Raw genomic sequence first — 25,459 nt, forward strand, 5'->3', positions numbered from 1 at the left:
CGAGGATAAATTCTTCTCAGTGGATTGGCTTTTCCGTGGAAGTTCGCCTTTGTTCGCCAAGGATCACTGTTATTAAGTGTGTGGGCCTGATGGGGGGCTCAGGCCACCCAGCAGAGGAGCCTGGGGATTCCAAAGCCACTGGGAGACCAGTGGTCCCTCCCGCCTGGTGGAGGTGAGAGCGTGGCCCTGTTCATGGCTGCCCCGGTGAAAGTCCATTCCAGTGGGAAGCCAGGGGTCTCAGCTGATACTGGGAGAACAGGACTGAAAGGACTCTGCGGTCCCACTTCAGCCTTCCCTCGCCTTTCTCTCCCTCTTCTCTTTGGTACCCAGGATCTGGCAGCAGATCTAAAGACCCAGGGCTGTTATCACAATGTCATCATTAGTTGAAACAAAATCATTCTTTGTAACTGGAATCTAGTGCCTATAAACAACATATGTTATTGGGCGTTCTATTTCTAATAATTGTAATTACTCGAGAATACTTGCCATTAATATAATAACAACAGTGATTGACCAGTTCTCTGTTCCAGACCAATAACTTCACCTGAATGCACTCTTTGTTCGGGGGAAAAAAAAGAGGTAATTCAACATGCCTGGTGATAGTCAACAAAGCCAGTGTTGAAACTGGAAGACGCCCGGATGAAAGCCTTCCCAGGGATACAGGATGCTGCCGGGGAGTTGGAGGGCCACCTGGCAGCCTCCCTCTTGGCTAACAAAAGGCCTCTGTCTGCATCCCCACACTCAAAGGTTGAAAGCAAATGAAAACCTAGGGACTTCCAGAGAACCGCTGGGCCTGGGTCTCCCCTTCATTCCCAGGGTGAGTCTGGGTCTGGAAGTCCAGGGGAGCTCCAGGCCTGAGGCTGTGTGAGCCCCCCTATTGGGCAGAACTGGGAGACCTAGGCCACACTTAGACACTCACCCAGTAAGACCACTTCTTGGGCGTGGATTTCTCTTTGGTGCTCTCCAGATTATTTCCACTGATAATTACAGAACTTCAGCAATCATGTGGACCAATGGTCCCATTTTACACGTCTCTAAATACAGATCTACAGATCTCTTACACACCTTTCAACCTCCCACAATGCCCCGCATATGGGAAATGTGCAAGACGTGGGTAACGTAGGATGAGAGGTGACCTGTAACAGTGCTACAGAGGATCATGCCATGAATAAGCTCTTCCCCTGGCATGGAGAGGGGACACTTGTGCCTGGGGCTTCTACAAAGTCACCGTTCAGAGGTGTAATTTTCTTCGTTACCCCTTATTCCTGTTACCAGCTCTTCCCAGAAACAAAAATATAGACAACAAAGCAACGACATTAAAAAAAGATCATTATATTTCTGTTAGCAGCCGGGGCTTTTTTTTTAAGCTCTGAGGACAATATGACCTTCTTCCGCTGACCTGCAATGGCTGGCCTCAGACAACAGTCCACAAATATTTATTTACTTCTTTTCCCCTTATCTCCAGGAAGACGCTGCTACAACAACCATCGTGAGGTGGTCGACTCTGGCCTCTCCTCTGTGTTATATTCAAAATGGTCCATTATTGAGCTGGGTAGAATGCAGCCTCCAACTGTGGACCAGGAGTACAGCCTTAAGACTTCCTTCTCGGGCTTCCCTGGTGGCGCAGTGGTTGAGAGTCCGCCTGCCGATGCAGGGGACGCGGGTTCGTGCCCCGCTCCGGGAGGATCCCACGTGCTGTGGAGCGGCTGCGCCCGTGAGCCACGGCCGCTAAGCCTGCGCGTCCGGAGCCTGTGCTCCGCAGCGGGAGAGGCCATAACAGTGAGAGGCCGGCGTACCGCAAAAAAAAAAAAAAAAAAAAAAAAAAAGACTTCCTTCTCTTAGAATAAATAAGCATCCAAGAAAAAGAGAAGCCGAAGTTAATTCCATTCAGTGAAGTGATAAGGGAGGCACGGCGATTCCAAGATACCTGTCACTGTGATGCTCGCCAGGCTCCCGGTAAAAGGGCTCATGTAAAATGGAAAGAGTTGGCGGTGGGGCCACAGCGGTGGGTGTGTCCTTCTTCACATCCCTCCATCCGTCACGTTCCTCCAGGCTTCTTCCTCTTCTGGGGACCCTGGCACCACACCCTCTGAGGTTCTGTGAATCCCCAGTGACCTCTGCCACCACCAGGTGCACATGGGTGCTGTACCTGGCTTGCGGTCTGGGCACCTGAAGACATTATTCTTTTATGGAGATCCCTGAATTGCACTGGGAAACGTGGTGGGCTATTGTTTTATTCTTTTCTAGGTTTTTTTCCTCTTTCTGAGCAGCAGATGCCAGCTGCTTTTACATATTTAAAAGAAAGAAAGTTGGGACAAGAGGGGCAAACAAGACAGAAAAGGCAGAAATTTGAAAACCTCCTTCAAGGTCATTAAATGATTAGGGCCCTTTGAGATCCACCAGAGAGCTCAATTGTCTCTGTTTTCATTTTATTCTCGGGCCTCTCCACACAGGAAATCCCTGCCACATACACCAGCCTGGAAAGCTGGAGGGAGCCTGAGAACCTCTTTGTCTCCACTGCCATCAAGTTACTTGTAGGTTTCTGAACAACATAAGAAGAGGTGCTTCCTGGGCTCTTAGCCCCTGGTTGGGTGGGTCAACCAGCCCTTCTTCTGCTTCTGACCCTGCACCCCAAGACAAAGGCCCAGGATTGAGGAGAATGGATAGCCTTCTTTTAAATTTCTTTTTTTTAAAATATTTTATTTATTTATTTGTCTGGCTGCGCCAGGTCTTAGTTGGGGCACGCGGGATCTTTCAGTTGCGCACGTGGGCTCTTAGTTGCAGCATGCATGCAGGATCTAGCTCCCCAACCAGGGACTGAACCCAGGCCCCCTGCACTGGGGGCGTGAAGTCTCAACTGCTGGACCACCAGGGAAGTCCCGAGAATGTACAGCCTTTCGTCAGGGTCTTCATGCCAAGGTGTGCCCCTTGGCTGTCAGACCCCTGTCTGTCCTGTTAGCTTTAGCTCCACTTTGTCTTAGTTAAAAAAAAAGAAGCAGAGAATTGACACATTAAAAATTAGATTCACATTCCTACTTAAAGCCAAGACATAACCCCTTTCCTCCCTTTCCCTATGAAGGGATAATCTAGGTCTGGGTCTCTTTTTCGGATTACGAATTCAGAGCAGCTGTTCCCAGCCATAGACAGACCCCATCGCAGAGGCAGAGGGCCTGTGTCTAGAGACTTCCATAGCCTCTTCTTGTTCTGGTCTGAAACCTACAAGTGACTTGATGGGAGCAGAAAGAAAGAGGTTCTCAGGCTCTCTCCAGCTTTCCAGGCTGGTGTATCTAGCAGGGATTTCCTGTGTGGAGAGGCCCAGGAATAAAAGGAAAGCAGAGACACCTGAGGGATCTGGTGGATCTCAAAGGCTCCTAATCATTTAATTACCTTGAATGAGGTTCTCAAATTTCTGCTTTTTCTGTCTCTTTTGCCCCTCTTGTCCCCCCCACCCAATTGGGAGCGTTCGCTCCCCTTGACAACCTCACCATTCCTTGTCTTTCCCTCCGCAAAGGATTGCTCTGCCCATTCTACCCTGAGAGCTCCTGCTCAGCCACCGGCGCTTGGGAAAGTGGGATCCGGGGCTGGAAATTTCTCATCGCCAGACACACTTCAGTCTTTTCCTGGGTGAGGAGAGCTCAACGCAGCAGATGCTGGTGGTGAGGTGTCCTTCGCTCCTCCCTTTCAGAGACAAGACAGCTTCCCTCCTGCCATTAAGGGTTTGGCCTAAGTTAGGGTTCCTAGTGGGGTGGGAGTCTGGGGGTGGGCCTCTCTGTTCTCACCATGCTCCATCCAGTCCCCCAACAGCCCTTATGCTTTCTGCACCTGGACAGTTCCCTGCTCTCAGTTATGGCTTTGCCACATGGGCATGGCACCTGTGGGGCTGTGTGAAGGGGGCTGGAAGGTACACCCAAGACTTGGGGGTAGGAGAGATGTTGGAGTCTGAGTCCAGCGTTGGCTGAGAGAGTGCCCTGTCCTTGCATTCAGTGGGGTCTAACCAACACGATACAGATATAGATATAGATACAGATATAGATATAGATAGATATAGATATAGATATATCACCTCTCTATCTTCCTATTCTCAGCAACAGCATTCTAAAGCACTCTGTTCAGAACTACTGGCCCAGCGGTTGGAGTCACACAAGCACCATAATGTTTGAACAACAGCAGACTGTTCCAAAATGTGTTTACACCCATTATCCTTGAGGCCTTTGCCCACAAACTTACAATCTCAGAGAGGAAACAACATAGGCATAGAGTATTTCTATTATGGTGATGAAGAGTTTTCAAGGATAAGACTAAAGATCAGGACGGAACAGAAACAGTGTCTTAGCCACGGAGGCTGACTCTGTGTCAGTGATTTGCAGACTGGTCTGTGCAGCAGAATCACACAGTGCTGACCGCAGCCCCGAGGGGTCACCCAGCTGGTGGAGAGGGACATTTTGCATCTCTGACAAGGTCCCAGGTGATGAAGATGCTGCTGCTGCTGATCTGGGGACCACACTTTGAAAACCACCCTCAGGTTAGTGACCACCCTCTCATTCTTATCTTTCTCTCCCTTTTACTCAACTTGACTTCTTTGATCTCAGTTCTGCTCTGTCGACAGTGCTCTGAGGGACCGCTGAGCAGTCTGTACACAGTCCTGCTGTGTACTTATAATTATTTCTAGGACACACACACACACACACACACACACACACACACACACACACACCCCTCTCTGGGATTGTTCTGGAACTCACCTGGTGTGTAGAGGGTCCTGCTGGACGGAGTGACCTGGAATGCACCTCTGTCTGGTAACTGAACCCCCAGGACTGACCCAGAGCTCAGAGCTTTGCTTGTTTACTGCTTTCGTGAAGCGATCCCTTAAGAGTCGGGGCTGGGGAGCAAGGGGGTGGTCCTGCGGGATTTGCCTTTGTTTTCTCTTCTTAAGGGAAGAACTGCCTGCGTGTCCCACGCTCACAGAAAGCAGCACTCACGGCTCTGGCTGCGGGACCTACCTCAGGCAGCCTCACCCGGCCTTCCTGGAAGGAGCAAGTCTTGGGGTCATGGGTGCAGACATGCCGGTATTTACACCAGTGGCAGCGGTATGGGCTCTCCACGCAGGACAGGCACCTGGGCACAGAGGAGGAAGAGGCACACATCAGAGAACCTGCATGAACCAAAAGCAGAAAGCCCAGGACTCTAGGGCCGAGCAAAACACGTTTTCATACTAGTAGAAACCACCTTCAAACACTCAGGAAGAGATCTTGGAAAAATCCATCCCTTTTCTCTCCAAGTCCTCAGGAAGCCAAGAGTCTCTGGCCTCCGCCTTCACTCAGGTAGCTGACAACCCCGACCCCCCAAGAGCCTCATCAGCCACCTCCCTTTTTATAGGATGACGCCCTCCTTTGCTGAATCGGGAAACAATGAAGTCTGGAGTAGAGGGGCTCATCCAGAGAACCCATGAGAGTTAGGACTAACGGTGAAATTGACTTTCAATTCAAATTGACTCCAGCGTCTCTGCTGACAAGGACCCACATGGACACACCTTTGCAGAGCAAGGTCTTGAGGCTACCCCCTCAGTGTGATGGGCAGAGTTGGCAACCCTACGTCTACTCACCATTCCCAGGAAACACAGGCAACTTTATAAAAGCTACTCCCTGTTTAAAACCCAACATGGTTCCCTTCTTCCAAAGGGTCGAACCCAGATGCCTTGCCATGCAGGCCAAGGCCTCTGTGGTGTCTAGATCCACTGTCCCCACGTGTGTCTGGTGCTTCAGCCAAGAACAGCCCATGCTCTCCCCGTGCTGTCCTTCTACCTGGAGTAGCATTTCCTCTACCTCATCACCTCCTCTTCCTTCTTTGACCAACGGAGAGTTGGTCTCATTGGGGCCCTCATCCTATTCACCCTCTTGTTTCTGGCTCTGGAACAGTACTGGTCTTGTTGTATTATATTTTACTTATTCATTGTCCTGTTCATCCACTGGTCCACCAGGCCACGATCCTTGGTGGGCAGAGATCGTGTCTTTGCATCTTATTTATGTTTGATCCTCCTTGTTTAATGAGTAACACACTGTCTTGCATACAGGATGCTTAAAATCATTTTACGGACTGAATGGAAACTTCAAATATGGTTTCATCTACCTATTCTACTTTCTTAGAGGGGCAAAAGGGGAGTGAGGGATTAGGTCACCATGTGGTAAAGACACGGCAAGCTCTGTGGGAAGAAGCAGGAAGAGAATTCCAATGTCGAAGCAGTTTGGCTGGGAGGACTGGCTGCCTCTTACTTGGGGTGCCCAAGAGAGCCACAGCTCTGGACTCACAGCTGTCATAACCAGACAGAGCCCACCAGCCTAGAGCCCCAAATATCTATGGTTATGTTAACTAGCTTGTCCTATAAGGAGAAGAAAACAGAACATTATATTAAAGCAAGCAAAGCTTTTTGAGATCAGGTTCTATGGCTTTCAAACTGTGCTCTATGGAACCCTGGGGGTTCCGTGGAGCTTCTCTGGAGACTGTGAGATGCATGGGGTTCCTAGACAGAGGGGTTCCAGGTCTCCTTGACCCTCAACCATCTCCTGCTTCCGTCTATTTTGTATATTGGGCTTTCACACCTAATTTTGGTTGAAGAAAGGTTTCTATGGTGAAAGACAGGTTTGTACCTTCTCAATATTATGCAGGCCCATCACTTTGGAGAGGAAATCATAATATAGTAACAGTAAAATGTACAGTTGCCTAAACAGTCGGCCAGACATGGCTCTAAGCGCTCTCTTTGTAATAGCTCTTCTAGCCCTCACAGCCAGCCTGCGGGCTGAGCAGGGCTGATGAGCAGGCGGCAAGCAGCGATGTCCCAGCCGAGGGGACCGTGCCCTCGCCACGTCAGCTGTTAAATATCTGGGTGACGCTCCAGCAGGAGGACTATTATTTCCTCATTTACAGAGGATACCGGGGCACAGAAGGGTTACTTTTCCTAGCTGGTCTGACTCTAGAGCCCAAGCCTCCGTCGCCCGTGGCTTCCCCTGGGAAGCGGAGGCTTCAGTCAAACAGAGCCAGAGCTGGAGCCGGAGCCAGAGCTAGAAGCCCACCCCAGGCTGAAGCCCGCCTCTGACCGTGGCCAGCCTGAGTCCCGACCCAGTCTGCAGGGGACTGTGCAGAGCTGAGCGTTCATTCAGGTGACTTGTTGGACCACTGCCTGGACACACGTGGGGCCTTCTCTTCCTCCCCAGCCCCCTCTTCTCACCTGGGGTGCTGGCCGCTCTGTTCTCCAGGTAATAAGCAGCCCCCTCCTCAACAGATGGTGGAAAGTGAATCACGTTAGCAGACTTACGCCAGAGAAGATGTAAGGGCTAGGGACTTGGAGTTCCCCAGCCCACGGGTTATCACGCTGCCCGTTCTAGCCTCTTCCCATTAACCCTGTGGGTGCCAGAGAAGGGAGTCTCTCTTCTTCTGGGGGTGAGGGAGGTCGCCTTACAGGGCCTCTAGATGGTAAGTCCTTGGGAAAGTGGTGGGATCTTCTATCTTTGGATGAACTTTGACCCCAGAAACAGGGAGCTGAGTGAGGCTGGAGGGGTACTTACGAATTGTGGACGCTGCAGTTGTAGAAGACAAAGCTGGTGCTGGCAAAGGTCATGCCTGTCTCCTTCGACTTGAGCTGCAGTTGGACGACATGGTGGTCCCCTGTGGGCGGAGCCAGCCATGAGGTGGAGGTGGGGTGGGGGATGGCCACTGCCCCGTGTCAGGTCCCACTGAGAGTAATGCACCCTGGCAAAGGGGAGCCCCCTCTCCAGGGGGTGTGCTCAGCTCTAACCGGATTCGGATTCAGTCGGGCCCGGTCCCAGGACAACCCCGAGAACAGCTGCAGGGGGTGATTCTGGTCTATTTCTCCTTCCACACTGTATTCCCGGCACCCACCTCTCATTCGCTCACCAGGTCCTTTCCTGTCTACATGCGCACACGCACGCGCGCACACACACACACACACACACACACACACTCTGACAGGTATTCAAATGTGCATTCACATACATGATGTCCATGCAGCCCTCACAGAATTACAAATACACACATTGATTAGCTACCAGGAGAAACACGCAGACTCTTGGCAACGCTGCCACAAATTATGCCAGAGGTTTTACACGTGGGTGTGTGAGTGCTCACGAGCTCGTTCCCCATCTCTGCAAGGAAAGACCCTGTGCGGACACCCCCTCGTCTGGTGGGCTCCATTCAGGCAGACATCCCTGGAATCCTCAGCTGGCACCACGGAGGAGCTGGGGCCCATGTTTAATTCACAGCCCTGACCCCAGGCCCCTTGTTCTGTGCCTTCCCTGAGAGGCTCATTAATCAATCAGCTCGGAACAAATGTGACAAGCCCAAATGGGAGGGCCAACATGGAATCAGGCTGCCCAGGCAGGCCTGTCCCTCTCAGCGCTGGGCCTCTGTCCACCTCGTCCTTCTCGTGGCAGCCGGCCAGCAACAGGAAGCTCCGGGGAGGCGGGGCGGGGGTGGGAGGGGCAACGGTTCAGGGTCAGAGACCCAGCAGTGCAGGCAGGGGGTAAGGAAGCAGATGACCCCTGCACCCCATCCCTCCTCCCGTGCCCCTCCATGACGGCCCTCTCATGCTCCAGCATGACCTCTGAACTTGACCGGCACACTCTGCCACTGTGCTGGCCTTTCCCTCTCCCGCCCTCTTGGCACCGCTCCCCACCCAGGGTGAGGTTGACTCCTGGACGCTCACCTGGTTTCAATTCCAAAGGCAGCGGAGGGACACTCCATCCCCCTCTTCCTGTGACACCCCTACCAATGCACGCCACTTCCTCTGACCCTCCCCTCCTGTGCGCTCCCTCGATCCCGCGTGTCTGTCCTGAGTTCTCATCATCCAGGCGGCGGGAGGAAGGACTTGCCATCCCGCTTTGCCCCTGGGGACCACTCACCGTTCTCCGTGATGATCTGGGGCACCTCCTTGGCTGCTGGGGAGTGGCACTGGATCTGACTGCCTACCACCAGCCCGTCCATCTCTGACAGGTCCTCGAAGGTGCAGCTGACACCAGCTGACAGCTCTGGGACATTGTACGTCTCCAGGACCAGCTGTGAACAGCCAGGCAGGGGGAGAGATACATGGGAAAAAGAAGGTATGGAATAAAGGAAAAAAGAGGGAGAGCAAGAGAGATCAGAGAGAAAGAGAAGAAAGAAAAGCGTGAGGCAATATTGACAGACAGAAGAGACCCAGTTTACGACAGGAGAGGACAGAGAAGGTGGTGGGATGGTAAGAGACAGAGACAAAAGAAATAAGCATCTGAATGGATTTGGCCCCAGGAAACAGAACGTTTAGGGGATCTGTAGGTGGAGAGAGGCCCTGGGCAGGACTGAGGCCCTGAGGAACTGCCGGTCAGGCTCCCCTCCGTTATCCCCAACTTTGGAAAATGGCAACACCAACCAGCAGGTGCCCAGCAAGAACGTGGGCGCCACCGCCCCCTTTTCTCCCTCTGCACATACATCTTTCCCATCTCAAAGACAAGGATAGGGCTCCCAACACTTTCCCCCTCTTGGTCACACTTCCAGTCATTTCTGGTGTCAGTTTTCCCTGTCTTTCTACCCCTTGCGCGTAAAGCCTCTTCCCCGATAGTCCTGCAAACGTCCCCATCTTCCATCCCCGGGGACACATTCCTTAACACCCCTGCCCTGCTCTGGAGCGGCCTTGCTGGCCAGCTAGGCCCAGCCCTCCTGAGGGGTGTTGGGCTGAGGCCCTTTTGGGCGGCGGGGGGGAAGGCTCTTCCGACGTCTGTGGATCCCGGTCCCACAGCCTTACCAGGACATTGTACTGAGAGACGGAGATGTTGCTGGGATGGACGGTCAGCCGGACGCACTGCTTCATCTCAGAGGCGAACCTGCGGGGCTCTCTGGACCGCTCACAGCGCTCCTTCCGGGTGCACCTGGGAATGACAGAGCGACGGATCAGGGACTCAGGAGGAGACCGCTGGTCCAGCGAGGGGCCGGCGCGGAGGTCAGGCATTGCCAGCGGCTCCTAGGACATGTCCGAACTGAGCATGCCCAGGACTAACCTTCTAGGTTCCTTCCTCCAGCCTGGTCCTCCCCCATCAAGCCCAAACTGGAAGAAGAAGGTAATTCCAATCACTGGTTGTCACATGCGAAACCCTGAGAGTCACCCCGGAGTGCCCTCAGGGCCTCCTCATTCACAGAAAGAGCTGGAAGTCCTGTCTATTCCCCCTCCCCACTCAGCCTCAGCGCCCCCCTTCGCAAACCGAGACCGTTCTCTCCACGTATCTCCTCTTTCCGATTTCCTCGGCTTTGTGCACGCCAGCTCCTCTGTCTGCACTGCCCTCTCGCCACATTTTTCCCCATTCCAACTTCTACCTGTCCCTCTAGACATGGTTCAACTATAATGCATCTGCCGTGGGTCCCTCTTCCCACCAACCCACTCCCACCCCGGGCAACGTTAAGAGCACTTTGGTGTTTCCCACCGTCTAGAACTTCTTAGACTATATGACAATTATTAGGCTAAGCGCAGCCCTCTCCTACCAAGTGTGAACTTCTCAAAAAAAGAAACTATGCCTGACTTACTCTGGAATCCCCTGCATATCTCCTGCCCAGCAGACAGAAGGTAAACATAGGTGGGCAGGAGGGAGGGGAGGAGGGATCAGAGTTGCCGAGGGTAGAAGTTCAGAGCACGCTCTGGAGCCAGGCTGCGCTGGGTCCGAATCCCAGCCCCATGGCCCAGCATCACTGCTGTAGAAGGTTCGCTATTGCCTAGTGTCCGTGTCCTATTATTGTTCAAAGTGTGCCTTGTCATCAGTGGATCACATCCAGGTGACTTGGGATCTTACGGTCGTAACTGATGGAGGCTTGTGAAAGATGCCCGTAAAAGTCAGGGTGGTCACCCAAATGCACACATCACACATAGGGGAAGGCACTTAAGCTCTCAGCCGGGGCCAGGGCTTGCCCTGCCTTCCAGTGGGAGTTGACTGCTCGGAGGTATTTGACTTTCAGGAAACAGTATTTAATCCAAGCTGGACAGGCCTGGTGAACATGGAGCTGCTCTGAGTGGCCATGATTTGGAACCTCTGGGCTACTGATTCTGCTGTGGGGTGGCAGTGAGGGAAAGCAGGGTCCTCAGAGGGACGTGTTGAGGTAAGATGGGACTGCAGGGAAATCCCTCCTGAGTGCTGATCTCTTTTGGTTAAAGAGGAGAGACTCTGCCGAGAAGGGAGGATGTCAGGGGCTGTTGCAGGAGCGGAGGAAGCACCGGGCAAGGAGCTGAGTAGGGAAGGGAACAGCCAGGGATACGGAAGGGAACCTCTGTCTCAAGAAGCAGAGGGTGAGGGGTAGGGTAAAAGGTGAGGGGAGAGGGGCACCTGGATACCCTGAGCTGCTCTCGGGGTGACTCTCAAGGCACAGAGGAAACCTGCGGGGGCCTCTCCTCCCAGCCACGGGGAAGGAAGTATGCCGTCCACATCACCTGGAGTTACCAAACAGAGTCCAGGTAGAAAAGAGGCAACTCCTTCTCTCCTGCTGTGGGTACAAAGGAACTTCGTTGAGGGATCTCAAGACAAGGTCTATCTGCGTGGTTCGCTGCTCCCGGAGTTCATGAGACTGCATCCTGGCCTCGGTGGGAGGGACGGCCTAATAGTGGAGGGTCTGAGAGGAGAATTTAGCTGAGAAATCACTGAAGGCGTTGACTAAAGGGGAGATATGGACAGAAAGGATGACCTTGGAGTAAAGTGGATGTGTAATGCAGAAATAAAACACAATTCTGAATAAAATAATCATGGCTACTAGTCATTGAGCTCTTATTGGGCACTGTGATAAGGGGCTTACAGTTTATGTCACTGAGCTCTCCCAGAGATGATGGGAGGTAGGTAACCATTTTAAACCCCACCTTACAGATCAGGAAACTACAGAGAGCAGTGAGTCACTTGGTCAAGGTCATCAGCTAGTCAGAGGGAGCCTGTATGAACGCAGATGGACTCTGGAGCCTCCACTCACCCACTGCGCTCCACCTCCCTGAAGCTTCTAGACTAAACCCATTTTCCTTGCCATCCTGATGTCCCCTTCTGTGCTTAGGGCAATTTAAAAATGTCCTCTCAATCTTATTCTCTATGCTAATCGCTGTTTTTGCCTGCCACTGGAAACACTTTGAATACTACTGAGACTTGTGAATTCTCCAGGACCCGTCCAGGAATCTCATCCCAAGGGTGAAAGGTCAGATGTGAGTGTGTTTGTCTCCAAGGCACCCCCAGGCTGTTCTAGCAGACCCATGACAACAAGGGCATCTGCCTAAAAGTCTGGGAAGTTAATTTACCAGGCTAGCTCCTCTGCGAGGACTTCATTACCTCCGGCCATTAAGCTAATGTTATGGACTTTTCCAGGGTGTCTGCACTGACATCACTATTAATAGTGTTATTACTCCCATTAACAGCAGACCCAGAGAGCTGGTACAGACTTCAATTATTCACTGACTCCCCAACTTTGAAGTTCCTATTTCCAAGAGCAATCAGTAGATCTGAAAAATGTCTTTGATTAAATTATGCAGAGAGGAAAAATGAAGCTGCTTTCAGCCCAAACATCACCTGAAGTTACCAAATAGAGTCCAGAGAGAAAAGAGGCAACTCCTTCTCTCTTGCAGGAGGTACAAAGGAACTTGGTTGAGGGATCTCAAGACAAGGTCTATCTGCATGGTTTCCTGCTCCCAGAGTTCATGAGGCTGCATCTTTCCATGGCTCCCGAGAGCCCACAACTAAACAGGTATCATCTCCCGCAGATTTAGGTCTTACCAGGGAAGCCACCCGTGGCTTACAATTTTAAACATCCCATCTAACTGTGTAATCTTGGGCAAATTACTTAACCTCTTTGCTGCCTCAGTTTTCTCATCTATAAAATGGGGACAAAATAGTACCTACCTAATAGGGTTATCATGAGGGTTAAAAGATGATGCAAGTAAAGCATTTAGAACAGAGCATAGCTCATACATAATAAGTCCTCCATGAAACCTAGTATTACCCCATCCCTCCTCTGCTTTCCCATCCAACCCCCCGAAACTGCAGCTGATGTAGAAGCACAGATCTCCTCCCAGACTGGACCACAGGGCAAATCAAAGAGGAAAAGACAGCAATGGCTGCAGCGCTTTTCCTCTTAATGACGGAGGGGGAGCCCCAGATGGCAGGAGGGAGCAAAGAGGAAAAAAAGAGTAGTCTGAGCTGTAGCTCTGCTTTCTTCCTAGCTGTCAAAGGGTATTGAGAACTCAGCTCTCTTCATGGAAAGTCAAGTTTAAGGTCAGTGTCAGGGGTGTTTTGACATTTCTACTATCCCTCAGGGCCCAGGAGGGCGGAAGCTACAAATGTTCAAAAGCACAGACAATTGACCTTCGAAGTGATAGGAAAATGTAGGGGAAGAATGGATTCCTTCTGAGTTCTTAAAGGGTCTGTCAGGGGAATGGCCTCCTGCTCTTCTGGGACTATGATTTTCCATTAGGTCAGGCAAGAGCTAGGGAATGTGCAAAGGGTTAATTCATGACCCCTGGGTCGGGGGGCTTAGATGTTTCCTTCAAAGGGGCTCCAGGTACTTCCAAAAGCACGTCCTTGCAATCCACTGTGGGGACACCTTGGACATGGCGGAAGACCCTGCTTCATCCATTTTCCAGGCAGGACTCAAATAGTGCATGCTATATGGCTTTGAGTTTCCAGACAGTCATCCCTGCCAGCACCACTGCCACCCCCAGGAATCGCAGACCTACAGGTGGTCAGCAGGAAGCAGGCTCCAGGAACACAGCCCGGGTCCCAGAACTGGAGTCTGGCCCCCCTAGGCTCTTCATCCCTCCCCTTCTCCCTCCACTTTCTCTGCAGTTGGTCCTCCAGCTCCAGTTCAGAGGTGCTAAAAGCCCTTGGGGACAAAGGTCCTGGCCCCTGGAGGGGTTATTATTCAAGTCAGTGGTTCCAATGAGATTATCTTCTCTAAAGAAGCAGCTACCACCGCCTCCCCTAAGCCTGAACTTTCACTGCTGGAGAATTCCCAGCCAAGTGGAAAATTAGAAGGGAGAGGAATGGAGAAAGGAAGGGGGTGAGGGAGAGGGAAAGGGGTGGTGATTAAGTTCTCTAGAAATTAATTCCTAAATACAGTGATGGAAATATTAACTCCCAGCGCTGCTGGCTGGGCAAGCAAATTTCCATTTGGAAGTGGGGCTCTCTGTGAGTCCGGCCTGGGCGAGCCTCCAAACCGCAGTGGAGATGGGGGAAACCACCGCTGGTCCGTCTCTCCAGGCCCTCCAGGTAGTGCGGGTCTACCAGCCTCGGATATCAGGACTGGCTCCTTGCTTCTCCCTGTAGGTGATCCCCCATCCTTAACACTCCACGTTGGTCATGGCCTGTGCTTGAAGTGCAGTATTTGGGGAATCTGTGTTTAGAACATGAGGAGGTTGGAAACAAATGGGGTAGGGTTCCCTAAATGCCCTTCACAGAAAAGGTAAGAGGAACCTTATTCAAGTTGGAGATCACGGGGGCTCTCCGATCACTGTCTCCACATCTGGGAACCCTGACGAGGGAAGAGACTGGGCTTCCTAACATCGTTACCCTTGCCCTCTTCAGGAATGCCCCCAGAAATGGGCAGGTGGCATGTGTAGCCTGGAGGAAGGCAGACTGGATAATAAAGGGAGGCCTTCTAGGCACATGGTGTGTAAGGGGTTTCTTATATGAAGGGCACGGACCAGGTGAGGCCTTTCAGTACCGTGACTCTAGGATGTGGAACCACAGATACAGAGGGCCAACTAGGGGATCTGACGTTCATGGATTTTGGTACCCGCTGTGGGTCCTGGAACCAATCCCCTGTGGATTGGTTCTGTATCTATTGAGCTGGGGCGAGAAAAATTCAAATACACTAGGATCTCGTCTGGGACTCTTTCCTCTGGACCAGAGGCTGATAAATTTTTCGCAAAGAGTCAGGGAAGGCCACAGCATAGACTGCAAAGAGTTTGCTGGGCAGAAGTGGATCTGAACAATTCCTCACGACCGTGTAGACATCCTGCAAAGAGCCCAAGGAGAGATCATTGCCTTAACGGGTGAGTATTCAGTAGCCCTTGGATACAGGTTAAAAAATTAAAATAAACATAAAACCAGGCTATGGGATACGCTAAGAAGCAGCACAAAAGGACTGGCATTTTGGAATCAGTTTGGACTTGATTAAGGGGACATTTAGTGTGACTGTGGAACAAACTTCTCTCTCTGCCCTTTCCCAGGTGGCCGCTGGACAGCCACACCATGGCTGCTGAAGACTGTCTGGGAAGGAAGACTTCCCAGCGGCGGGTTTCTCCCAGCCACCCCATCACAGCCCTCCGGTCCCGGGGAGGACAGCGGCAGGACAGGGACCACGGAGGAGGTCCTGGGTCTGACCCATAGCCTCTGCTTACACAGCCACTGAAGCGAGAGCTAGTCCCCCGGGGGGCTGCCTGCACATCCCTCACTTAATTTTCAAGGCGTTGCTGTAAGATGGCTCTTCACTGCCATTTTATGGCAGGAAACTGAGCCCAGACTGGGTCTGTCCACAGACAGGTTCTTAGTTTTAACCCATCCCTTCTGTGTAGGTAGCAGCATTTTTCCTCTCCTCTCCTCTCCACTCCTCTCCTTTCCTCTCCTCTCCTTTCCTTCTCTCCATCTTGGCAGAAACTATATAAAGTGAGTCCTGAACAGTGACCCATGCCAAGCCATCCAGGGAGGGCATCCTTCCAAGAGAAGAAATCTGCAAAGAGGAGGGGTCCCAGGGGGGAGGGAAGAACTTTATAAAAGCTGATCTTATCTTCCGCCTGTCAGTGTCCTGAGTTACATGAGACTCCCAGGAGTGACGCTGATGACCCTGCTGAAGAAAGGTAACGTCTGGGCCGATCGATGGGACTAGGTCTGTGGGGGATCCCGTTACCTGCTGCGACTGATGGGCTTCTTGGCCTGGGCACGGGAGGGGAAGAGGGAGAGGGGGCTGGGACCTGGGGGTTGGAGGGCTCTTTCCAGGCCCAGGACAGGTGAAAGCTGGGCTTCAGGGCTGTGGGGGCACTGCAGCCTTTCCTTTCTTTCACCCAAGTCAGAATAGGCTCAGGCCCAATGGCCCTGCAAACAAAGGCTCAAGGTGATGGACAAATAAACAGTTTGTTGAAGCTGTCATTACCATTAGAAGCCAGCAAGCCTGTGGGCTGGGGCCCGGGGCTGAAAGAGAGGGCAACAGGGGTGACCCTCCGTGCTACTGGGTTGGCAAGCCTGTGCTCAGGACAACTGAGGGTGAGTAACAGGAGGGAGGGTTTCAATTACATGAGCATTTCTTAAGCCCCTTCAGTCTGCAGCCCACCTGTGCCCTTGCGGGTACAAACAGCCCTTTCAGCCACCTGAGCCACCTGTTGGTTGGGGCCCCATCTTGAGCTGCCTGCACGCTCGCTCTCTCCTCCTGTTGCTCTGTCTGTTTCTGTCCTCTCTCTGTCCCCCCGCCCCCCACACACACACAGAGCTGCTGCTGTCATTCTCTTCCCACAAAATTCCCCACCCTCTCACTTCTTACAACCATGGGAAAGGTTGGCAGAAGTGACAGAAAATGGGTGTATCTTGACACCACAAGGAACCCTGTTTCTGATGCTCTTTTGCACAGTTTTCCTGGGGCAGGCTGGCTGGGCCCTGTAGCACGTAGCACAGGGTCTTGTCCGCGGCGTGGACCTGACAAACATGCTGATTCTAGCACAGGCTGCAACCCTCACCCCATCCCTGGACCAGAGGCCTGGTTCCCAAGAACTTGCTTCTGGGCAGAAGGTCTAATGCAGGCCCCTTGTATGCCCTGAGCCTAGCATAGTGCCTGGCACAGGGGGTGTGGGCATGGTGCTCCTCCAAAGTGATGAAATTCCCTGCACTTTTCACCTCCCTCCCTTCCTAGTAAACTCAGGCGCCCCAGGGGGAGCATCTGCAGGCTCTCTGGCCACCCTCATCCTTCCCACAGCCTCTGCCTGCCCTCCTTCCTGCTGGGCCCGCATCCTCAGGCATCAGTCTCAGCCATGAAAGTCCTGTTGGCATCTGTTTCAAATGAAAAGGGGTGCAAACCGGACATACAGGAGAAGCAATGTCTGGCTTTGCCTTGAACTTAAGCAGAAAAGGAAAAGAAAGGCCCATTGGGAAGAATTAGGAAGGGGCATGAGAGTACTTTCTGGATGAAGAAATATTGTACATCTTGATGGGGGTGTGGATTACCTGGGTTTTTATCAAAACTTTCCAAACTGTACACTGAGCATCAGTTTATCTCCCTCCATGTAAATTAAACATTATATCCTGACTACAAGCATCTTAGCAGATGCAGGCATCTATTCTTCTTCACCTGGCCACGTGGGCCAGGGGGTTCTCCTGGCCATTAACTCCGGGAGGGAGGGAGGGAGGGAGGGAGGGAGGCAGGATGGATGTGCAGAGTGTCACGGTGGGCGGGCAGCCTGGGCCTAGGGCGCTCGTGAGCTGAATCCTCCTGGGGGAGTTGGGCTTCATGTCAGCACAGCCCCCAGCACCAGGCCCATCCCACAACCAGGAGGCTCAAGGTCGCAGAGAACCACACCTTGAGCTGGCAGAGCACCTCGGAGCTGCGGTGCTGGCTCAGGTGGCTGCACAGCTGGGGAATGTGGAATTTGGACTTGGTGGCAGATGCCCAGAGTTCACGTCCATGACTGTTTTCTTTAGGCCACGAGAGTAGAGAGGCTGGCTTCCCAGTGCAGGCTGACGGCTTCCTTTGTGAACCGTCCACACTTCACCTTGACCCCAGTCCACCCCTGTTTTCTGCTGCCTGACAGGAGGCAGGTGTCATGTTGCTGAGGGGAAACTGAGGCCACGCAGGAAGTAATCTCTCGTACCTCCTCCTGTCATTCTTGTTTAGCTCAGCTCTGGGGAGGGGAGGTGGGCGTACCCACAGCGCCCCTGCCGCCGTCTCAGAGCCTCAGGGCCCCTGCTTTTCACAGGGCTCAGTGCTATGTGGGGCTGGCCGACATCACCAGGCAGGATCAAAGCTGACACAGAGACCGGCCTTTGGGTCCCACAGGCATAGAGTGTCAGAGGGGGGCCAGCTTTTCTGATTGCCCTTAAATGATGCCAGGTGTGAGAGCCTCACGCCAGGAGCAGCTGAGCCATCCTTAGCCAAGCTGAAAGCCAGCTGGCCTAAGGCCCCCAAGGAAGCAATGGATCTGGAGCACAGTCCCTTTCTGAAGGGCTCACTGTGTGGGACAAAGAAAACGACTTCCCCTCTGCCTTGCAAAGTATCATCTGGGCAGCTCCTCTGGGTTGATCAGAGCTGACCTGGATTCTGAATACAATCTCTTCCATCCTCTTGTATGGCGGCCAGTCTTAGGCGCCACTGCTCTCTGTTACGATACACAGCTTTGGGTACACTGCTGTACCCAGTTTCTGGTCATCTCTAAGTTACTTGCTTTTCAGGGTAGGTCGATGGGTCTCTGTTTTTTCCCATCACAGCATAACCGAGGGATTTCAAACCTTTCCTTAGTGAACTCTAGGTCTCATTATGCCTGAGACTGTCACCTAGAGAGGGGAGGGTGCCCATCCTGGGGCCTTGGAGAGGTTGTGTTAGAATTGAAGAGGGCATGTCTAACTTTCAGAGGCACTCCTGGGGTGGAGTGAGGCAGGAAATGACTGGTAAATGCCATTGGTCACATACAGCTCAGGCTCTTAGTAAGAAAACTTAAGTCCTTCTTTTTAGTTTATAATAGTTGTGTCCAACTCACAGCGTGTCAAGTTTCAAGTGTTAACCAGAAGCCTGGGGTTCCCGCAGCCATAGCTTGGCTGGGGCCAAACTCCACAGAGTGGGTGGGGCCCAACTACTGTTGGCTTCTCCAGTCAGCAATGCCAAGGGTCTTCGCTCCCCTAAGAAAGGCTTTCTGTTCTCCCCTCACATCTGGGGGGTTGTCTGTACCCTACTTCTACCCCTCAGTTCATTTATCAGACTACCATGTCTCCACTGTCTACCATTGCCTTCTTCCCACTTCTAGAGAGTAAAATGGAGCCCGCAAGGAAGAGCCACACAGGGGGATCGGCCAACACTTGGCCCAGGGTTTCAAACATTGGTCTAGTGACCCCGGGCGCAGGGTGCTCTGACAGCCAGACGAGCGTTAGGGCTGCGGAGGAGGGTTCTCAGGTGCTACACACTTGAACTTACCCCTCAAATACCAGAAGATTCTGGGGGGATACTGAAGTCTGTTAAGTGGCTGTTAAATCACTAACTGGACAGTAGACATCACACACGTGATTTCGTGGCCCATGTGAGCCTGGAGAAAAGAGTCCAGGGATTTCCCTGGTGGTCCAGTGACTAAGACTCTGTGCTCCCAATGCAGGGGCCCCGGGCTTGATCCCTGGTCAGGATCCCATGTGCCACAACTAAGACCCTACTGTCCAGATAAATAAATACATATTAAAAACTATTTAAAAAAAAGAAAGGAGTCCAATGCCTTTTTCCTGCTGTCTAGCCCTGGAATGTCAGTCTACAGTCTACAGTCAAATTGCAACCAGAAATGTCCAGAGATCTCCCTCCAGACTTCCAGTGTGTAATGATCCAGGGTGATTCCCATATCCTGACCCTTCATCATTCCCATGCTGACATTTCCATATATTTTTATGGGAAGTTGACAATTTAAAGGGAAGTCAGAACAAAAGAAGGGAGATAAGATTTACAAAAGATAAACAAAAGAAGGTAAAGATAAGATAAACAAAAGAAGGGAGATAAGATTTACAAAGGATACATTTACAAAGGATACATAGAAGGAAGAGTAAGAAAAGAGAGGGAGAGAAGGGAGAGGTCAAACAGTAGGCGAGTGGTGATAGAGAAGAAGACGAGGACGGAGAGGATTACCGGGGGAGGGGAGGCAGGAGGAAGCTGCCCAGCAGTACTCACGTGTTGTGGAGCACACACCAGCCACAGTGGGGATCGCCCGAGCCAAGGCACTCGCCGCAGCTCCGATACTGACCACAGGACTCCACAGGGACTCTGGTGAGCTAGGACAAGACCACACGGGAGACAGTGGTCAAGATTTTGCAGAACACCCAGTAGTTCACCAAGAAGCCATGCCATCCTATCAGGTGTATCACCTAAAACCGTGTAGAAGCAGGAAGGGGCCTAGAGCCCCAGAACCGAAAGGGATCCTATTTGAGCAGGTGGCCCATAAGCATCGTGGGGAGACAACCAACTGTTATTTTCTTAGAAGTCCCTGGGAATAGACTCCACAGAATTCACGTCACATTGTTATCAGAGATATTTATAACATGTACATTGAAATTTTCCCACCACCCAACCCCCAACTATCTCTACAAACGTGCCATTCATCACATATGTATCTCTTATCAATGTAATAAACTCAAATGCTGCTTCTTTCTCTGTTCTTGTTTCTCTTTTGCCTTAAAGTGTTTTGCCCCTTCCCAGAACTTCTCCTTCAGGTTTCAATCTTTTTGTGGTTCCAGAGAGCGCTGAACCCGAGTCCAAGACCCTTGTCTCTCTTGTTAACAAGGTGTAACCCACTCGCTCTGCAGGGGACACTTGCTCGCTCTCTCTCTCTCATAATGTTGGCCAACTGGCTCATAAAGTTGTTCACTCTGGTGCTTTCAAAGAGCAGCTGTTGCTATTTCTCTTCCTACCCACACTCTTTTCATGACTGGAGGCTTCCTCTCCAACCCCAAAACTTTATCTTAGCTTTCACCAGCAGCTTGTTAATGTAAAATGTTCCACATGACATTTCTGTTTAGCCCAAATGCTTCTATTTCCTGCATACTCCTAAAGACCTTTTGAATTTCTTTGTTCTCCAATGTAGCTTTTTTTTTTTTTTCCTTTCTCTTTCTTCCCTTTGCGGTACGTGGGCCTCTCACTGTTGCGGAGCACAGGCTCCGGACGCACAGGCTCAGCCACGGCTGAGGGCCCAGCCACTCCGCGGCATGTGGGATCTTCCCAGACCGGGGCACGAACCCGTGTCCCCTGCATCGGCAGGCGGACTCCCAACCACTGCGCCACCCAGGAAGCCCCCTCCAACGTAGCTTTGCCCTGATGTCTTTTGACATGATTTCTCAGGGCCTGAGACGTAGGAGGTACTTAATAACGCTACACAGGATCAAATGGAATTTTAATTTTCTTCCTATAGCCTTGGTCTTTCTTCTCCACTTTTGCCAGTTTCTTCTTCACAAAAGGTTTTGGGTTTTCTTTGTAATCATTCTTTTCCATTCGGAATACCTTTTTATCTCGATGGAGGACTTCTTAGCTAACCTTTCAGCTTGAGCTAAGAGAGTTTGAGCTGGTCGTCCTTTTTAATTTCTTGCCATCAGACAGTAGACACGAAGAAGCATACATCACGCTGACCTGGTCGAGCCTCTGTGCTTCACGAGCAAACGCAGAGGCCGCGTTTTCCCTGCTGCTTCCTGGTCTGCCTCCATCAAATTATGTACCACTTGGCGGAGGCTACGTGTAACTCGTGCACGGGCGAACTGGCACCAGAGTCTGCTCAATTAGTCTCGAAGCTCTCTTTTGGAATTAATTAAGAATTAATTATTATTTTCAAATCCCACATGATTCCTTTATCCTTTCCACCTTAATTTTCTTCTTCCCTTTATATATCTTTTCTGTTTTCTCAAGTGCCCATCGAGTGATCTTAATGACCACCGTGTATTTTTACTTTTTCCAAGGTACCTTTTAGCTTCCTGCTCCTGTTCCTATAACTTTGCCCTTGGCCTTGGTGGCCCTTTCTCCACATTCTCAGATGTCTTTTTGCACATTTGGAATTTTATCTTTCCTTTTATTACTGCTCATGCAATCAGCCTGGGCCATGCCTTGGCTCTGCCCACATACCACCTTCCCGTTTTTGTAACTGGTCCTGACAATCAGACTCTTGCAGATTACCCCCCCCCCCCACCACCACCGACTCTACACACAGTCAGGAACTGACCCTCCTCCTGTTGCCTCTTTAATTGCCTTCCCTACCCCTTAAATGGGCATAGACACACTGGTCATGTGAGCATATAAATAATGGTGCCCAAAGGAGCTGGACTCCTAGGAATTCATGAGTGGTAACGAGGTCCACAGTTACTTTCAATATTTCCAAAAGCCTAATGAAAATTGGATTGTTGCTGTCTTCTGTTGGTTTGCATACTCTGTGATGTATTTCCCATACTAAAAATAGGACATATATTATTACTTAATAAATACAATTTGTTTAGTAGGCAAAAATCTTTCAAAACTTGATGCCTAGAGCTGAAAAAAGTAATAAAAGGGGCCAAAGATGCTGAGAGTTGGTAACACAAGTACATAATAATGTTTTCATATGTTCCGGCTGCTTGTCTAGCACTCCATATTTTGCACAGGCTTAAAGAGGAAATCATGGCTTGTTCAAGCAAAAGCATTTTCTTGGTCTGAACTTAATATCCTCCCTGGTTTCTCCCACTGACATGTTCCATAATCTGTCTCCGACGGCCGTGCCATGGGGTTCTGGGGTGTACAACACAAAAAGAGCCAGCTGCTTGCTGAACCGGATCTTCTCCAAAGCCTTTGCATTCAGATGTCTAAAAATATCTTGCAACTGGCATTTAATAATGTCAATACCTGGAATTGTAAAGTCCTTCGTCTCTCGATTTTAAACAAGAGTCATTTTCATTTGGTTGGAAACAGAGTAGGAGCCTGCAGAGCTGGGTGCAAATTCTGACTTCACCGTTTACTGGCAATGAGATCCTATTGTCTCTGACTCCCATTTTTTCTCATCTTTCAACGTGGAGATAAAAATCCCCCTTAATTCACAGAGTTTCCCAAAGCACAGATGACCCAAGAGGTTTGAAACAGCCTTGTAAATGGTCAAGCACATTGCAAGTGACAGTTAACTCTTATTGTCATCTTTGTCATTAATACCCATTCTTCCTCGCGTTGCCGCCTTACCTCTCCCCCTCGTCATCCCAAACTGCTCTTCCGAGGCCTCGTGAGCTTGGTCAGGAGTTTAACGCCTGGAAGAGCTTTTCTCCCTTATTACCTTGATCACATCATTTCCTCCTTGAACTGGGATGTCTGCCCCTAAACCATTCACTGCTTCCTCTTGGCCCAGCTTCCTAGACTTATTCAGGGCTTTTACCACCTACAGTTGGTAAAACCTACTTTTCTTTGCTTTTCATCAGGGTGGATCCCTGTTGGACAGGGACGTAAGTCCTGGGAAGTTATTATGCTACCCAACTTCCTTTCATCTTTTCTTATAGGCTCTTTCTATCTGTACGTTCAGTCATTTTTTATTACTCTTCTGAAATTTATCTAGGTTTTCTCCATTCTTTTCAAAGCATGGATGCTAAAACCGGGAAACCGCCAGGATTCTGACAGTCCATGTAGAAGGGTTACCATCATTTGAAAGCTGAGTGCCACCCACCCCTTCACCTTTCCAGGACTTTCCCAAAGAAAACCAGGCCCAGGGAAATTTCCAAAGTCCCACCATCAGACAGTATTCTCCGGCACGGCCACGCTCGCCCAGACTGACCCCAAATATCCCAATCTACATCATTGCTTTGCCTCACTCCCCATTCCACGTGTAATTCTGGAAAGCATCAGAAATTTGCCTGACACTTTAAATCACTTTTGAAAATTAGATTCAGCCCATCATTTATCTGGGTGCAATTCTTTACCCGAATGGCTCTGCTTACCGTCCACACCTTGCTGGTAAGCTGCACAGGTGGCCAGATGGATTCGGAGCCACCTTGGCGCTGTGATTCTCTCTCCCCAGATACCTAGATCCTCCACCCACGCCTTACACCAAGCAAAGCCGGCTCCTCTCCTGACCCTGGAACACAAACCACTCCAGATGCAGAGCCACACAATTAACGGAAACCACCCAACGCTGATTAAAGTCTTACGCTACAGTGCTAATTAGCTGAGTGAGGGAATTCCGACCACAGGAAGAGGTGAAAAAAGAAAGTCATGGGGCGGGGTCTTCTGCCTGGAGAACAAATCAGACGGCAATGTGACGTATCTAGAGATGACTGTATCCTAGTGATGGATGGTCTCGGGGACCACAAACAAGTGAGGTCTGTCCCCTTGTGGCCACCGGACTCCAGGAGAGGTGCTGATCGATGCAGCTGCAATAGCTCCCTCACTGCTTCTAGGGACAGGAGCTCCACCACCTCTCAGGACCCCTGTGGGTACTTACACTGTGCTGGGGGAGAATGGGTGGGGGGCTTCGGGTAGGGTAGTCTTCCCGGCACGTTCTGTCGGCGTTATGCAAAAACCTATTGGGCAGTTTGGCAGATCCTCAAGAAGTTAAACTTAGAATTTACCGTATGATCTGGTCATTCTACTTCTGGGTAGCTACCCCCAAAGAATGAAAAGCAGGGACTTGAACTTGTACACCAATGTTCACAGCAATATTATTCACAATAGCCCAAAGGTAGAAGCAACCCAAGTGTCCATGGACAGACGAATGGATAAATAAAATGTGGGATATACATACAATTGAATATCATTCAGCCTTAAAAAGGAGGGAAATTCTGACCCAAAGTACCACATGGATGAACCTTGAAAACATTACGCTACGTGAAATAAGCCGGTCAGAAAAAGACAAATGTTGCGTGATTCCACTTATACGAGATCTCGAATGGTCAAATTCATAGAGACGGAAAGTAGAAAGGGGTTGCCAGGGGCTGAGGGAAAGGGAATGGAGAGTTGGTGTTTAATGGGTCTGGAGTTTCAGTTTGGGAAGAAGAAAAGCAATTCTGGAGAAGGATGGTGGAGACGGTTGCCGTGCAATGAGAATGCACTTAATGCTACTGAACACTTAAATGTCAAGATGGCGAATTCTATGCGATGTGTATCTTACCACAGTAAAAGAAACAATAATAAAAAAACAACTATTGGGTAGACGTAAGAACACCTATTACCTTCCCAGCAGCCTGGGTCAAGGGGCAGAAGCTTTCTGTTGGTAGACCGATAACAAATTCATGTGTATGAAATAGTCTGAGATCCCTGAGTGAAAAGATAGGCATCGTTTACTCTTTTCAATTTAATCTCAAATGGACAAAGGTGTTCGGGATGAATGTCTCTTATCGTGTGTTGTCATGTAAGTGGATCTCTCACTCTCAGGCTCTGGACCTCCGTTTCCTGATTTGGAAAAAAAATGTCACAGCCTTGTTCTACCCAGAAATGTTCCTCACCTCCCACCCCTTCCAAGAGGCACAGGGGAGGGTCTTGGAATGCACATACTTCCCTTGAGGTCAAACGCCCTTGGTTTTATCAAATTCTCCTGTGATCGCTCAGCTTCTGCATCAGCATTTCTCATCCCTAATTATGACCAGGAGCATCTGTGTGCCCATCTCCATCCCACGTCTCTTTCCCCCTTCCATTACCTTTCTGGGAATCGCAGGGGTTTGCTTTATCCTTTGGCCAGCAAGGTAAACTTCCCTAAATAATATAGTGTAGTTCTGTCTGGTTTGGAACGATGTTCAATAGAATCATCACC

General features: G+C 50.7%; 1 protein-coding gene across 1 annotated transcript in view; it reads right to left on the reverse strand.

The window, feature by feature from the left end:
• PLXNA4 (plexin A4) overlaps nucleotides 1-25,459 on the reverse strand; it is a 393,937-nt gene that overhangs the window by 77,118 nt on the left and 291,360 nt on the right. The window contains exons 5-9 of the mRNA XM_079931118.1: nucleotides 19,894-19,994; nucleotides 9,788-9,911; nucleotides 8,913-9,066; nucleotides 7,560-7,659; nucleotides 5,001-5,115 (exon numbers count right to left, since the gene is read on the reverse strand). Of these exons, the coding sequence (XP_079787244.1) occupies nucleotides 5,001-5,115; nucleotides 7,560-7,659; nucleotides 8,913-9,066; nucleotides 9,788-9,911; nucleotides 19,894-19,994 (594 nt within the window). The remainder of the gene's footprint in view (nucleotides 1-5,000; nucleotides 5,116-7,559; nucleotides 7,660-8,912; nucleotides 9,067-9,787; nucleotides 9,912-19,893; nucleotides 19,995-25,459) is intronic.

The sequence above is a fragment of the Stenella coeruleoalba genome, assembly GCF_951394435.1.
Source record: "Stenella coeruleoalba genome assembly, chromosome: 9".
In the NCBI taxonomy this organism is placed as follows: Eukaryota; Metazoa; Chordata; class Mammalia; order Artiodactyla; family Delphinidae; genus Stenella; species Stenella coeruleoalba.